The 14,395-nt window shown below is 39.5% G+C and overlaps 2 protein-coding genes across 2 annotated transcripts in view; both read left to right on the forward strand.

Moving 5' to 3' along the window:
- The first annotated feature begins 653 nt into the window (after positions 1–653).
- LOC108238094 (dynein light chain 4, axonemal) lies at positions 654–5,390 on the forward strand. The gene is made up of 4 exons (XM_017419985.3): positions 654–764; positions 1,199–1,278; positions 4,107–4,190; positions 4,320–5,390. Exons 2-4 carry the CDS (start codon positions 1,207–1,209, stop codon positions 4,482–4,484), a joined length of 321 nt encoding a protein of 106 aa, XP_017275474.1. The 5' UTR covers positions 654–764; positions 1,199–1,206; the 3' UTR covers positions 4,485–5,390.
- A 6,892-nt stretch (positions 5,391–12,282) lies between these two features.
- Positions 12,283–14,395, forward strand: part of LOC108232337 (extracellular serine/threonine protein kinase FAM20C) — a 33,303-nt gene continuing 31,190 nt past the window's right edge. The window contains exons 1-2 of the mRNA XM_017410115.3: positions 12,283–12,440; positions 12,756–13,253. Coding sequence (XP_017265604.2) covers positions 12,415–12,440; positions 12,756–13,253 — 524 coding nt within the window. The 5' untranslated portion in view covers positions 12,283–12,414. The remainder of the gene's footprint in view (positions 12,441–12,755; positions 13,254–14,395) is intronic.

Raw genomic sequence — 14,395 nt, forward strand, 5'->3', positions numbered from 1 at the left:
CACAGATTTATTCTGTGCCTCCCATTCTGAGTTTGTCTCCTGCAGCTTGCACAAAAAGGGAGAGATTTTTTTCCCCCATAACATTTAGCCTACTGAAAATAGTCCCTGGTCTTTTGCTTGAAATGCAGGGAGATATACAAAACAATGTCAAGAACAATATACTGCAGCAGTATCATAGTAGAAAAAGTTACAGAGCTGGACACTAAGAAGCAGAATAAATAGGAGGTGTTGGATAAAGCTGTGACTGAGAGACAAACCACAGATATGTATTAAAATCATATAGCAAGAATAGTCATAATAATAATAGTAGTAATAGTAATATTATTAGTAATATTAATACATGTCTATGGAGATAAACATAAACTACTGTGCAAAAAATAAATATCCCATTGCACTTGATTGTTTTTGTTGCTAATTTGTTGTTCATTAAATTAAATTATAAGATAATAATTGTTAAATCAAATTATTATTGAGTTGTTTTTCTTTAAAAAAAAAAAGTCAAAATGGTGTTAAATTGATTTAATTTTACAAGAAGAAAGAAAAATAAAAAAGAGGAAAGTTCCTCTTGGCCGTTGGGTGACAGGGGCGGTTTAAGATGACGTCTTCATTCTCAAGTTGACTGACAGAACTCTAAACCAATAGGAACAAAGGTAGGCTGAAAAGGGGGTGGGATCTCTTGGCAGTGCATTTAACTTGTTTAAAATGTCTCCTTAACAACCGATGTTAGAGTCAGTCAGAAGAAGTTTTAGCCGGACAAACACTTCGTAAGTAAAGTGTTTTGTGATGCTTTATATGTGAATTTTGCATACAACATACTGCTAATTTGCTATATTACGACGGTGGGTTTGAAAATGATGTCTTTGTGCGGCAAAACATCCTTTAGCATCAGCTGTTTGCTTTAAACACAAGCTAAGCTAATAAGCTAGCTAGTGAAACCTGGTTCGCTTCGTGCTGCAGACCAGATAAAAGCTTTACGAATTATTTACTGTGCCGACACTATTTAAACCTGAAACCGTGTATGTTGTGGCAAACAGCGACGTCATTAGCTGGTGTAGGCTGATGTAATCTGTTTCCATTTGGGTCATGTTATAGCATGTTAGCTACAGAAGATGTGACACCAGTGTTTGACTCTTCGTGCACCTCAGGTCTCCTAACCAGCTGGATTTGATAAACTGAGACCGGGATGATTTGTTTGCAGGAGTCGGAATGGCTGGAACTGGTGAGGGGAAGAAAGAAGAGGCCGACTACAAGAGACTGCACAGCTTTCCTCTCATCAGAGTAAGAGAGGACAGAAACATGAGCTAAAACTAGGATAAAACTATCAAAACAACCTCTCCTTTTTTTGTCTCAAAATGTTGGGTCACAGATCGTAATAGGTATTGTTCTGATGAATGAGAATACTGCAAATTATTAGCAAGTTTATAATATAGGAGTTCAGGTAAAAGCTGTAAAAATATTTACTGGGAAAACTTTAAACCATTCACTAGGGAGCACAAGCCAGTGTATCTCTTATGCTGGTTCCAAGCCTGGGTAAATGGTGAGGGATGTGTCAGGAAGGGCATAGATGTGTTATGTGTGCAAGAAACCCAAGTGGAAGGGCAGCAAGGTTCGCAGCATTGGGGCAGGGTTTAAGCTGTTTTACCATGCTGTGGATAGGAAGAGAAATGGATCAGGGGTGGTTCTGAAGAGGAGTTAGCAAGGAATGTAGTTGAGGTGAAACGAGTGTCAGATAGGGTGATGTGTCTGAAGGTAGAAGTAGAAGGTCTGATGTTCAATGTTGTCAGTGATTCTGCTCCACAGCTTGGATGGGCTGCAGACAAGAAAGAGAAATTCTGGAAGGATCTTGATTAAGCGATGGAGAGCATTCCCAGGGAAGAGAGAGTGATCTGAATGGGCATGTTGGTGAAGGAAACAGAGGAGATGAGGAGGTGATGGGCAGGTTTGGCGTCAAAGACAGGAACCAGGAAGGACAGACGGTGATGGATTTTGCAGAGAGGATTTAAATGGCTGTAGTCAACACCTATTTCCAGAAGAGGGAGGGACACAGGGCGACCTGTAAGAGTGGAGGCAGGAGTACGCAGGTAGACTACATTCTGTGTAGAGGAGGTAACCTGAGGGAGATTGTGGACTGTAAGGTTGTGGCAGGGGAAAGTGTGGCCAGACAGCATCGGATGGTGATGTGTAGGATGAGTGTTGTGGTGATGAAGAGGAAAAGAGTAAAGGCAGAGGAGAGGAGCAAATGGTGGAAGTTGAGGAGGGAAGAATGTTGTGAGGAGGTCAGAGATGAGCTGTTAAAAGCTTTGGGTGGTAAGAAAGAGCTTCTAGATGACTGGACTACTACAGCCACAGTGATTAGGGACATAGGTAGGAAGGTACTTTGTGTGTCATCTGGACAGAGAAAAGATGATAAAGAGAAGTACAGAAAGTTATCCAGAAGAAGAGGTTAGCCAGGAAGAAATGGGACAGCGAGAGGACTGAAGAGAGTCGACAGGAATATAAGGAGCTGCAGGAGATGGACTTAGCAAAGGCAAAACAGGAAGTGTATGATGAAGTGTGCAAGAGGCTGGACACTAAGGAGGGAGAGAAGGACTTGTATCGACTTGTGAGACTGAAGGATCCGGCTGGAAAGGATGTGCAGCAGGTTAGGCTGGTTAAAGACAGAAACAGTAACGTTTGAACAATTGAGGAGAGTGATGGAAGATGGAACTTCGAGGAGCTGATGAATGAAGAGCATGAAAGAGAAAGAAGAGTAGAGGTCATAGAAACTGTGGACCAGGAAGTGGAAAAGGTTAGTAAGGATGAAGTCCAAAAAACTTTGAAGGGAAAGAAGAAGGTGAAGGGAGTTGATGACACCAGATGGCATACCAGTGGAGGGATGGAAATGTCCAGGAGAGAAGACAGTGAGGTTTTTGACTCAATTATTTAGTGGCAGTTTTGAAAGTGAGAAAACACCTGAGGAATGGAGGAGAGGTGTGTTGGTGCCAATCTTTAAGAGTGGTGTTCAGAGTTGTAGCAACTACAGGAGAATTAAGCCACACGATGAAGGTCTGGGAGAGGGTTGTGAAGCTAGACTCAGACAAGAGGTGACTAGTTTCCTCTAACAGTGTGTCTGTTGAACATTTTATTAATCTGACACATTCTTTCAGGTAGTAATTAGATAAAAGGTACTTCTTTCTCATTTAAAGATTAATAGTAAATAAACAACAACAAAAAAACAAGTGGCTCTGCAGATTGGTTTGAATAACATTAATCTAAATAATTTCCACCAGTGATTGTTGGTAACCATATTACCAAAGTCTGGTGGATTTTATCTTATTTTTTTGTACACTATAGTCTTTATTTGCACCATGTGCATGTGCCAAGTTAGAGTTTACATAGCAGAAGTCCCAATTTGCAGCAGTTTTTGTTTGTTTGCTATTTTTTTGTGTGTATAGCAGACAGACGCTGACTAATGCACAACATGCAACACAGAGGCGAAAGAATCCTCACTAAAACCTGCAGACTGTAAAACATTTAAAGGAACTTACAATATGTACACAGAAAACCTGCAGAAATACCACCACGGCTTTTTGTCTTTATGTTCGGAGCTGCAGTTTCTCCTGTCTGGTATAAAAACTGTCCTGCAAAGATGGTGACATGTTGAAGCAAATTTTTCTCATTCATCTCATTAAAATGTTAATTACAAAAAACGAAATCATCTTTCTAGTTTGCCATGAATTTATTCAACTTCATTCGGTTTATTTATGTAGCACCATTTCACAAAAGTCATCTCAGGGCTCTGTACAAAAACCTTCACATATCTGTATATCATTAAACTTGTAAAGTCATTTTTGACAGTTGTTTTTGCAGCTTACGACACTAAGTTAATTAAAACGAAACTGAAATGTTTCTAATTATTTTCTGTTTTGTTCACTCTTGTAGCTTCATTAAGCGACGCAGTAAACGGCAAATGTAGCTGTTTAACGCCCTGTTTTTAAAAGGAATCTAAAGTTATCTTAAAAAAATAAGAAGCGTTAATTATTGACTGTTTATAGCTGACTCGTATGCATCTAAAACAATAGATGAAACAGGAAAAACACAGTTCCTTACGGTTTGTTTGTCCTCAGCACACAGACATGCCAGAGGAAATGAGGGTTGAGACCATGGAGCTGTGTGTAACAGCCTGTGAAAAGTTTGCCACCAACAATGAGGTATTTTTTACTTTTTATTCATTACTTTCCAAAGATTAATTTGCTTGCCAATCAGAAATGTGCCAGGAGAAATATGCATACAGTATGTGGTGTTTTTATTGCTTTGTTTCTTCATGCTGTGTCTTCCAGAGTGCAGCGAAGATGATCAAGGAGTCCATGGACAAGAAGTTTGGCAGCTCGTGGCACGTGGTGATCGGTGAAGGCTTTGGCTTCGAGGTCACGCACGAAGTGAAGAACCTGCTCTACATGTTCTTTGGGGGGAGCCTGGCAGTGTGTGTGTGGAAGTGCTCGTAGCACCTCCTCTCCTCTCCTCGCCTCCTCCTCCCTGCTGACGTGGTCGCCAGGCTGGGAGCAAACACCAGCTACCAGCCAGACACTGGTCACGTTTCTGTTACGGCCGTTTGGATTTGTTCACGTTAGCAGCCAAAGTGGCGCCGAACGAGGTTCCTGTTCGGCTTAAAATACAGCTGGTCGGGAATTCTCGAGTGTGATCGTCATTTTGACTGTTCCTTGTCTTGTCTCATTATCTTTTTTGACTCTTTCTGTTTTTATTCTCCATCTAACTCATGTCTTGAGCTTGAACGTCAACTTGAATGTTTGTGTGCATGTAGGTGCAAGCAAATTCAACTTTTACAACAAAAACAACTCCAGCCAGCCAGGGTCTCCAAAGTCCTTTATCCTCATTCCTCTTCAGGGAGTGTGTGTATGTATGTGTGTGTGTGTGTGTGTGTGTGTGAAGGGAGTTTACGTGTTCGTGTGTGCTGGACACACACCGTTCTTTGAAATGCCTTTTTACATTTTCACCTTTCTCACCAAAATTCGTTTAACTCCTTCTCTTCTCTTCTTCCTGTCGTTTGAAACTTCTCACACGTGTCCTTCACCCTCCAACAAAACGGCACTACTCTTTCAATAAATTTTGTAATATTTTTTATGTGTACATAGTTTGATGCTATTCGAAGAAACGTTTTTTTGAAGACCAGTGTCCTCTTCTTACAATAAGAGACTCGGAGCCAAACACTAAAGCTGACCCGACTTTTCTCCTTGTAAAGGTATTTGTAATAAGCCTAAATAAAATCACCTTGCTGGGTGACGATGGCAATGTGATTGTTTCATGCTGACGCCAGTTTGAATTATCTGGTGCAAGGGACCATTACATGTGAACCTGATTGTACAATAAACTGAAATGTGGTGGAATCGACACGATTTGTTTATCTTTATTAATGCGTGGGCAAATTAAATGGAAATTGTTGTATTTATAGTAAGGTATTTCCAATTCATGATGATTTTTTTTTTGTCATTTTAGCTGGGACGTAAATGCAAAAGTCAAAAAAGGGACACGGTATAGGAGGAAGCAGAAGCAAATTAAAGGTGCTCCAGTGATTTGGCCTTGGAAAAACAATAGTTACGCAGAAAATCCTGAGCGCTCCCAGGCATTTCAAAGGACCGAGTAGTTTTATTTTTGTGCAGTAATAAATAATTCAGCATGCATATCTGGTTTACAGAGTAGCAATGAGCCAGTAACTGTTTTAAAATACCTTTTTTTTTTTTTCGAAAGGGAAATCGAACAGAGGAGAAGATTGAAAAACACCCCAAAATGTTCGTGAGCAGTTTATGGGTTTAAAAAGTGACGAGGAGCATTTCAGTAACGAGGTTTCAATAAGAGCATTGTGCTGAAAGGCTGCTAATTTACAGCTTAGATGTTATATTTCCCAAAAGGCATTTTTTTTTTTTGTTCGGCTTTGTGTAAATGTCCTTGTGCGGCTCTGTATTGAAAGCAAGAATGTTAGCTCTGCCTGAATGAATTTCCTTTAAAATTCATCCATTCAGCTGCAGTGTTCTGTTGCAGGTGAATTATAGTCTATGTACATTCCTGCTATAAAGCAGCAGGGAATATAAGACAACCTCCTGCATAATGTCGATCAAACTATTCCTTCCCAAAACTGACATGAAATAAAAAGCCAGCTCTGAGCCTAATTCCATAATATTTCTAATGTCAAACTATTTAGAGTTGTACTCCTGCAAACGTGAGGTAGAATAGTCACGTCTATAAAGATCTTATAAAACTGTTATTGAAAGTGAATAACAGTTGTAATCTTTCAGTCCCCTCACTGTTAGCAGATGAGAAGAATCATTTTGGCTGATTCTCAAACCAATCATAGTCACCTGTAGGCAAACTTGCAAAGAAGAACTTCAGCAAAGTTCACTCGCTTTATGTTCAGAAACAACATGTTTCCGTCGAACAGTGTTGAAACTGCACCCAAACGAGCTTTTTGTTGTTGCTGTTAGTTTAGCTGTTTGTAAAAAAGTGACTAAATGTAATGTTGAACTGCTCAGAGGTCATTCTGACCCAGTGGTGGAGGTTCAAAGGTCACCAGTATTGACTAACCAGCAGGATCTGGCAACCTCTGCATCAACAGCGTGTACCTAAAACACTATGACCCCCTCGTTGGGTCGGCCTGCTCTCTGGGCTCACAACAACTCTTTCTCTTTCATCATTTACTCATGTACAAAGTTTATAATACGTCACAGAATGGGTTTACTCACAGCTTAGTCTGATTTTAAGTCTTTTTCAGCCAGTAACTGTATTCTAGATATCATATTTACATGAAAAATGGCAAAAACCATCTATGTCCTTGGACATAAATTTCTGATCCTGTGGTGTTTGAATTTTTCAGCATCTCTCCCACAACCATCAGAGGCTGTTCACTGGTGTTTAGATGGCTTTAACTCCTAGTTTTAAAACCTTACTCAGCTTTTTGAAAGCAAAACGAGTTCAGCAAGATGAAGGTTGTTTGACCACTGTTGCAGATTTAAACTTACTTGTTCTCATTTTATATAATAAGAAACATAAAACAACAACAACAACAAGACATTTTGAATAAGGTATAGCACAAAAATTCATCCGGTGTGTTGTGGTTAGGAAGGAGCTGAGTCGAAAGGCGAAGGTCTAGACTTACTGGTCAGCCTACGACCAAAGGAAGGACATCCTGGCTACAAGGAGCCGACATGGGCTTCCTCCTCAAGGCGGCTGGGCTCAGCCTTAGAGACAAGGAGAGGAGCTCCGTCATCCACAGGGAGCTCGGAGGAGAGCTGCTGCTCCTCTGCATCAAAAGGAAGCAGTTCAGGTTCAAATACACGATTAAGATACCTTCTAGGTGCTTCAATCTCAGTGTTTTTTTGTCATCTCACTCAAGGACCCAGAACTTGCTCGAGGATTATAGGTCCTCTCTGGGTTGGGAAAACCTTGCGATTCCCCAGGAGGAGCTGGAGGGTATCTCTAGGGAGAAGGATGTCTGGGTTTCCCTCCTGAACTCTTGCCTCTTTGACCTGACCACAGACGGATTCATGCACTGATGAATGAATGGTCGATAGTAAAAAAGAAAGTCACACAGTGCAGCTAAAATCCCCCTATCTAATAGTGTATTCAAAGCAACCAAAATGTAAAGAATTCAGAAATAGATATTAGACTAAATCAGGGTTCCTGGCTCATGGTTGTGTTTAATTCCATTGCCAAACAAATGAGCTCAGTCATCTGTTAAACCAAATACAATTCTATATCATCATTTGCAATGCCAAAGTACTAAAAAAATAAAAAGTTTGCAAGAAACAACCACCAAAAGCATGTAAAGTCAATGTGCAAGATAAAAAACCAATGCTTTGGGACAGGACTGGCAGGAACATCGCTCAGTGCAAATCAGTTCTCCAGATTTCGGATGTTCAGAAACAGTCCTCGTTTGAGAATCCCTGACCTCATTTAGCACGGAAACACTGAAGTGTAACGACTGAGCGGGTTCTGACAGGGATACATCTGGATGTGCAGGGATTGATGCCAGCGTAATACACTGATAGCTTTCACCCGGATTTACCTGGTTGACCTATTTCCTTTACATTCAGCAATTACTGTAACAGCACTAAGAGTAATCCGGCAGTTAGCGTGTCGGTAAACATGCCTCGATCACAAAGTTCCCCTCATCCATTATTAACTCGAGACACTTTTTATAAATCTCCTCCCTCTTCTTGTGTCTCTTCCACATTGTTAAATATTCATGCGACGAGGCACAAAGTCACACAACACGCTGCTGGTTTGCTTTGCTTCAACACTGGAAAGCTTTTCCCAGTGTTGGGAGGAAAGACATATTATCGTAAAAGGAGCTCTCTGGCGCTTTTATTGAAGTTCAATAAACATTTTTACTCCAGAAAAAAGTTAAAAGTCACACTGAATAGAGTAGTCTCGCCAAGGAACTGCTGTTTTTACTCCTATTGTTATATACTGATTTACATTTTCCCATTGTATTGGTCTTTTTTACACCAGCGTGAAATACAAATTAGATTGTGAGCAAATTTATTGAACACACTATGTTTTAAAACATCCACTATAATAAATGTTTGCTCATTTTGTTTATTTGACTCCTAAGAAACTGAAAGTTTCACCAACTAACTTTGCAAAACTATTGCCCTTAACATGTTGTGTACAGTTTTTTTTTGCTTGTTTTGTTTGTTTTTGCTGACAGTCTCCGGAAAACAATGCTAACGAGTTTGACGATGAAACTATAGGTGCCTGAAGACATCAGTCTGTCAGAAACAATTCATTTAAAAATAAATAAATCATTTGAACAAAGGAATACATAATAGATGGGGGGAGAAAAAAAAATCTGAGACTGTCAAAGTGTATCACCCAGGAGGATTTCGTTGCGTTTCCACTGAACTGTGAAACATTAGTCATTTTATCAGTTGATGTTTGACTTCAAAGACTTCTGGGCCATCCACTGTGTCCTCATTAAAAGCATCTCTCAATATCAGAAAAAGCTCCGCGCTGTATCTTAGCAACCTCCTCCAACCTCCTTACCACCTGTGATGACATCCCAGAGTGTGTGTGCTCGCACGTTACGGACACGCAAAGGAGGCAAAAAGAAACATGACACGATCAGATGGTGATTGAATATTTCTTGGCAGACGACTCAGGATTCAGAAACCCCTGCTGAGAAATTAGACATAGTCATTAATGTGGCTGTTGTCACAGAAGAATCGAAGATTTCATCCGTGGCTTAGAGACGCGCAGAGTTTGGTGGTAGATGACTAAGAGAGGACTGTGTCAGACAGCCAAGAACTGGAAGCGGGAAGCATCAGAGGAGGACAGAAATGAGAGGGAGGGATAAATCTTTTATCCCAACATCTCTAGTGGGCTTCTTGTTATTGAGGAATCAAAAACACAATCCAATATTAATGTCTCTCTGCGCGTGTGCGCGCGAGGCAGACCCCATTTTGACCATCAGAAGCTCGCCTCTGCACACTTTATCGGCTCAAATCCAGGCCGAAAAAAAGAAAAGAAAAGAAGAAAGGGTAACAAAAGCCTCGTGAAGAATGGAGAAGGGTGGGAAAATGAAGCGGGTACAAAGGGATGAAAGAGAAAAGACGCGTAACGTCCATGGATGTGTGAATCCAACTTAAAATAGAGTGTTAATATTACATCAACGTGTGACAAAAGACTGAGTGCATCAGACAAAAAGTAGCTCACAATATGTAGAAGACCCTGAAAACATGGCTAATTAAAAATGATAAAATACTGGCGGGAAAGACATTGAAATGACAGTTTCACTGCTGCTTTCATCCTGTTTTATGATGTACTTTTTCATGGCTGTGATAACCTTTTTGCTCGAAATTTGACGAGAAAGTACAGAAAATTCTGCTGGGTTTGGAAATGTAGTCAAGGTTATGGAGAACCAAAATGTGCTTTTAAATTTTACATGCTGCTTTAACCTTGAAGACAACATTTTAAAATCATAATTACCAGATGGGTGGCTAACGTGGATGCTAAATAAAGAGAGGGTAAATAGTTGAATACTGCTTAATTTAAAAAAAACCCAATACTTTCATAATCTCAATCACAACAACATTAGTTAAATGTCCATATTTTAGGGATTGCTGCTGTAAACACGTTGGTGTTGTCAAGAATATACTAACATTAAAGTGCTTTAAAGTGATATTACAGATATTTTGAGGTGAGGGTCCGTTAATATCTTACTTGTTAGCTTTTTAAACAACCTCACTTTGGGGAAATAGAGTTTAATTCTGACTAGGTTGAAGAATTAATGGCTAGTCTGAGCAGGGCCAAGACCAAAGTGAATTGCTGCCACCCTGAAACAACTCTAGTCTCAAAAAATCCAAAACAGTTATGCTGTCTTATCAACCTTTACATTGCTGTCAGTTTTATGTTACATGATTATTTACTCAGATTTCTATAGTTATTTGTGAGCATAAATAGCAGCAGGAGCTACTTCCTGTTCAGGAATATTTGAATTTGTAATGTGAAACTGATGAAGATGTAGAAGTTTAAAAAAATAGAGTTCATATGAGCTGTTGTGATTTTTTTTTTTTTTTTTTTTTGAGATTGGAGCTTTATTTAGATGGATTTATTTAACTTTGGTATTATTCTCCCTCAGACAGCTTGTCATCCTGGTCAGAATAAACTCTGTTAATGCATACTGACTTTATTCAAACATCTATCTACAGCAGGTAAGATATTAATTGTTCGTAACCCTTCCATGAAAAAAAAGATCAAGCTATCACTTTATGATCTAATATTCCTGTTGTAATAAACATTGTATCCCAGCGACATTTCACTTCTGGAGCAGTAAAGAAGTAAGATTAATTTTTTTTGCAATAAAGGAGTCATTTAGATAGAGGACACCTATTAAAACGCTGATCTGAAGCCTGTAACAGAAAAGTTAAAAGATGCCTTTATTAAAACCTGGAGAGTGAGGGACATCATTTTAGCTAAGTTTACAGTCAGATGAAGTTCAGAATAAAAATTCTGAAAAGACGAGCTTGTGTTTCTAAACATTACAAGTGCCTGTATGAAAATCCTGCCAAAGTCCAAAACAGGAAGCACCATCTGTTGATTTGTGTGCTTAAACCGGAGTTTTTCTCTTTTTCGTTTTGGAAACAATTTCCACTATTTTGCAAAGCTGCCAGGAGCGTTTAGGAATCACTCCAACGTGGCAGTTTGTTCCATTTATATGCTAAAATGTAAATTACTTCCTCCGTTGCATCAAGGTTTTTTTCCAAGGTGTGTGTTTTTTTGTTTTTTTTTCTTCTCAATTTGCATTTAGCTCATGTTGATACTAAACACTTCAATATTTTATGAGTGCTGGTGAATAATAAATGAACGTAACCACCTGTGAGGAAAACCTCAAACTAAAATCTTTCCGGTTTGCTCTGTTAAGCTGGTATAAACGAGTCACACTGCAATATTTTCCTCGTCAATATGTTCTCTAGAGTGTCACATGGGTATGACACAAAGCACGTGGACTGCACTGATCGAACACACACACACACACTCTTACACAACATGTAGACACACACACACACTTTAAAGAACCATACTTCACAGGAGCAGTGCATCCTTGGGGATTCTCCATGAAGCCTGAGGTGCTTGATCAAATTCTTAAAGCAAGCGCACATGCAAAATATAAAACATCTGCCTCTCTAACTCCTCGGTGAACAGCTACTTCAGTTACATCTCATGCATGTATAAACAAACACAGTTTACTGCTCCTTTGCTCCCTCTAGTTTAGTTTTTCTTGCAATAGTCTCAATATAATTGATTCTTCAAATCAGTCATGCTGCATGTCATTTCACAGCCAAGGTAAAAAAAATGCAGCTAATTAGAACTGCAAGCAAGCGCTTTGCAGATATTCACTTCAAAATTAACAAAACTCTGTGCTGAATAACTTATATCATAAGGAATAACCTGAATAACTTATGTGTGTCTATATCAGCAGGAATGTAGAGTATATTTTCTTTTGAAGAGCTGCAAAGTTCATTTTCTGATACCTAATACCATCAGAGATGCTGCAGAAACAGACTTCTTGTCTTAAACATCAGCACTAAATGAATTTGTCTTCATGTTTGCGCTCATCTTTAAAACTACTATATGTTCTAAATAGAGAAAAGCACTCCTCATCCTCTGTCCTCGAAGGAAGGAGACCTCGTGAGTTAAGTTACATAAGCCAAATCCAATGCCAAATTAGGCCAGGTTTTAAAAAGAGTACACATATTGATTTGCGTCCAGATCACTTTAACCTGGCACCGCTCCTCACCTAAGCCTCGTGGAAAATAGAGAGAAAAGCACAAACAGCTGCGTAAATACAGGCCGGATGCTGGAGAGCCTCTTTTCATTTTACCACTCAGAAAAACCAGCAGGAAGAGCTGAAAGGTTTCAGGAATGCTGCAAAAGAAAGGAGTGTGTTTGTAAGTTTTGTTAAACCTGTCCTTTCTGTCAGCGCATATAAAAAGATTTGTGCACTGGAGTAAAACAATTACAAGGTCAAATGAGACTGAAAAGAAAACAAATTACTGACATTGACGATGCCAACATTTTTTTTATTAAAACCTTAATGAGGATTTTGTTTTAAAAAATGTCAACCATGCCTCTCTCTGTGCTGTTTATTTTACTTTCATTGCTCTCTGAACAAATTCATATCATGCAATTTATGACTAACTTTTCGTTGATCTTCCTTCCTTTCGTGCAGTTTCTTGCTCTGACCTTCTTTGTTTTCTTTTCAGTTGGATGTCGTGGCGTATGCGCCGTCGCTCCAGGACAATCTGTCTGTCCTTGGCCTTCGTAACCATTTTCCTCCATCTCCTCCTAGCCCTCGTCTTTTTTTCCATTCACCACCTGCCCTGTGATGCCCCACTGCCACCCAGGACCCATGTCCTTAGAGACTTGGCACAGTGCAACACATCGATGAGAGTCAGGGGAAATTCTGAGCCTCCAACTGATAGCATCCAAAGACATACGCCCTATGAAGAGAGCAAAAAAGAGCCAAATGGTAATGCGCTCCCTGGCAAAATCTTCCCCCTGAAAGGGAGTAAAAGTACCCAAACCATGCAAAAGGGTGCAGGCCAGTATGGAAATGAATCTGGGGACTCTGATTTGTTGAAACTAAAGGCATTGTTTGACCATCCGCTTTACAACGTGCCCGGGCCGGTTGTCCCTGAGGACGACTGGCTTCTCAAAGTCAAACCAAAGGCCAAGGCAAGTGAGAGGAGCTCCCAGATGTGGTCAGTATGATCCAGTTTATCTACTACAGTCTGTGTGTGTGTGTGACTGTGTGTAAGTTATCCTCTGACAACTCCACTTGGGACTTTAGCAGTCAAAAAGTTCTTTCCTCAAACCTTTTTCTTTAACAAAGCGTACAAGGACTGCAAAACTAGCAGAATGTGTTGGAAATGAAGACAAATAACAGAATAACAGCTAAAAAATTTAGAGATCTTCATGTGTAGTTTGATACATAGTACACTTGGTTTCAAGGCATATTTTATAAGAAAAAAAAAAAGTATATATACAATATATAGAGGATTTCCCCCAGATGGGTCAGACTGTGGGGAGGTGACACAGTTTCCTGCCGCCTCAGATGGATAAAACTGAAAATAGAGTTGCTGCTTCATCTTTCCTTTTGTCTCCTCTACTTTACATACAAACACTGTAAATTATAACAAACCTAAAATATGCCCACTGTACCCTTTGATGAGTGACTTGTTTGAAATGTTCCCCAAGGATAACTCAGGTGAATTCCCTTTGCTTAACATGATAATTACAGCCCAGTGGTTGCATACAACAAATGTATTAAGTCATGAGTAATTTCATAAAACTGTCTAATTATAGCCTGCATCTTAACAAGATGCACTCACTGGCCGCTTTATTAGGTACACCTGTTGAATTTCTTGTTAACGCAGAGAGCCATTCAGCCAATCACATGGCAGCAAGTCAATGCATTTAGGCGTGTAGACATGGTGAAAATGACTTGCTGGAAATCAAATCGAGCATCAAAATGGAAAAGACAGGGGATTTTAGTGACTTTAAAACATGGCATGGTTGTTGGTGGCAGACGCTCTGGTCTGAGTATTTCAGAAGCCGCTAATCTGCTGGGATTTTCACATGCAGCCATCTCTAGGGTTTACAGAAACTGGTTCGGAAAGGAGAAAATCTCCAGTGAGCAGCAATTGTGAAAATGAATGGATGCAGATATAAAAGATCTTGAAAAAGCATTTTCATTCCAAAACCCCCTGAAGATTTTGTTCTTTTAGCAACTGATAACCCACAGATTCCTACAGCATCTCAATGAGCTCTTTTCATACTATTAGTAAATCTGTTTTATTGTAATATATATATATATATATATATATATATATATATATATATA

This window comes from Kryptolebias marmoratus, linkage group LG3 (assembly GCF_001649575.2).
Source record: "Kryptolebias marmoratus isolate JLee-2015 linkage group LG3, ASM164957v2, whole genome shotgun sequence".
In the NCBI taxonomy this organism is placed as follows: Eukaryota; Metazoa; Chordata; class Actinopteri; order Cyprinodontiformes; family Rivulidae; genus Kryptolebias; species Kryptolebias marmoratus.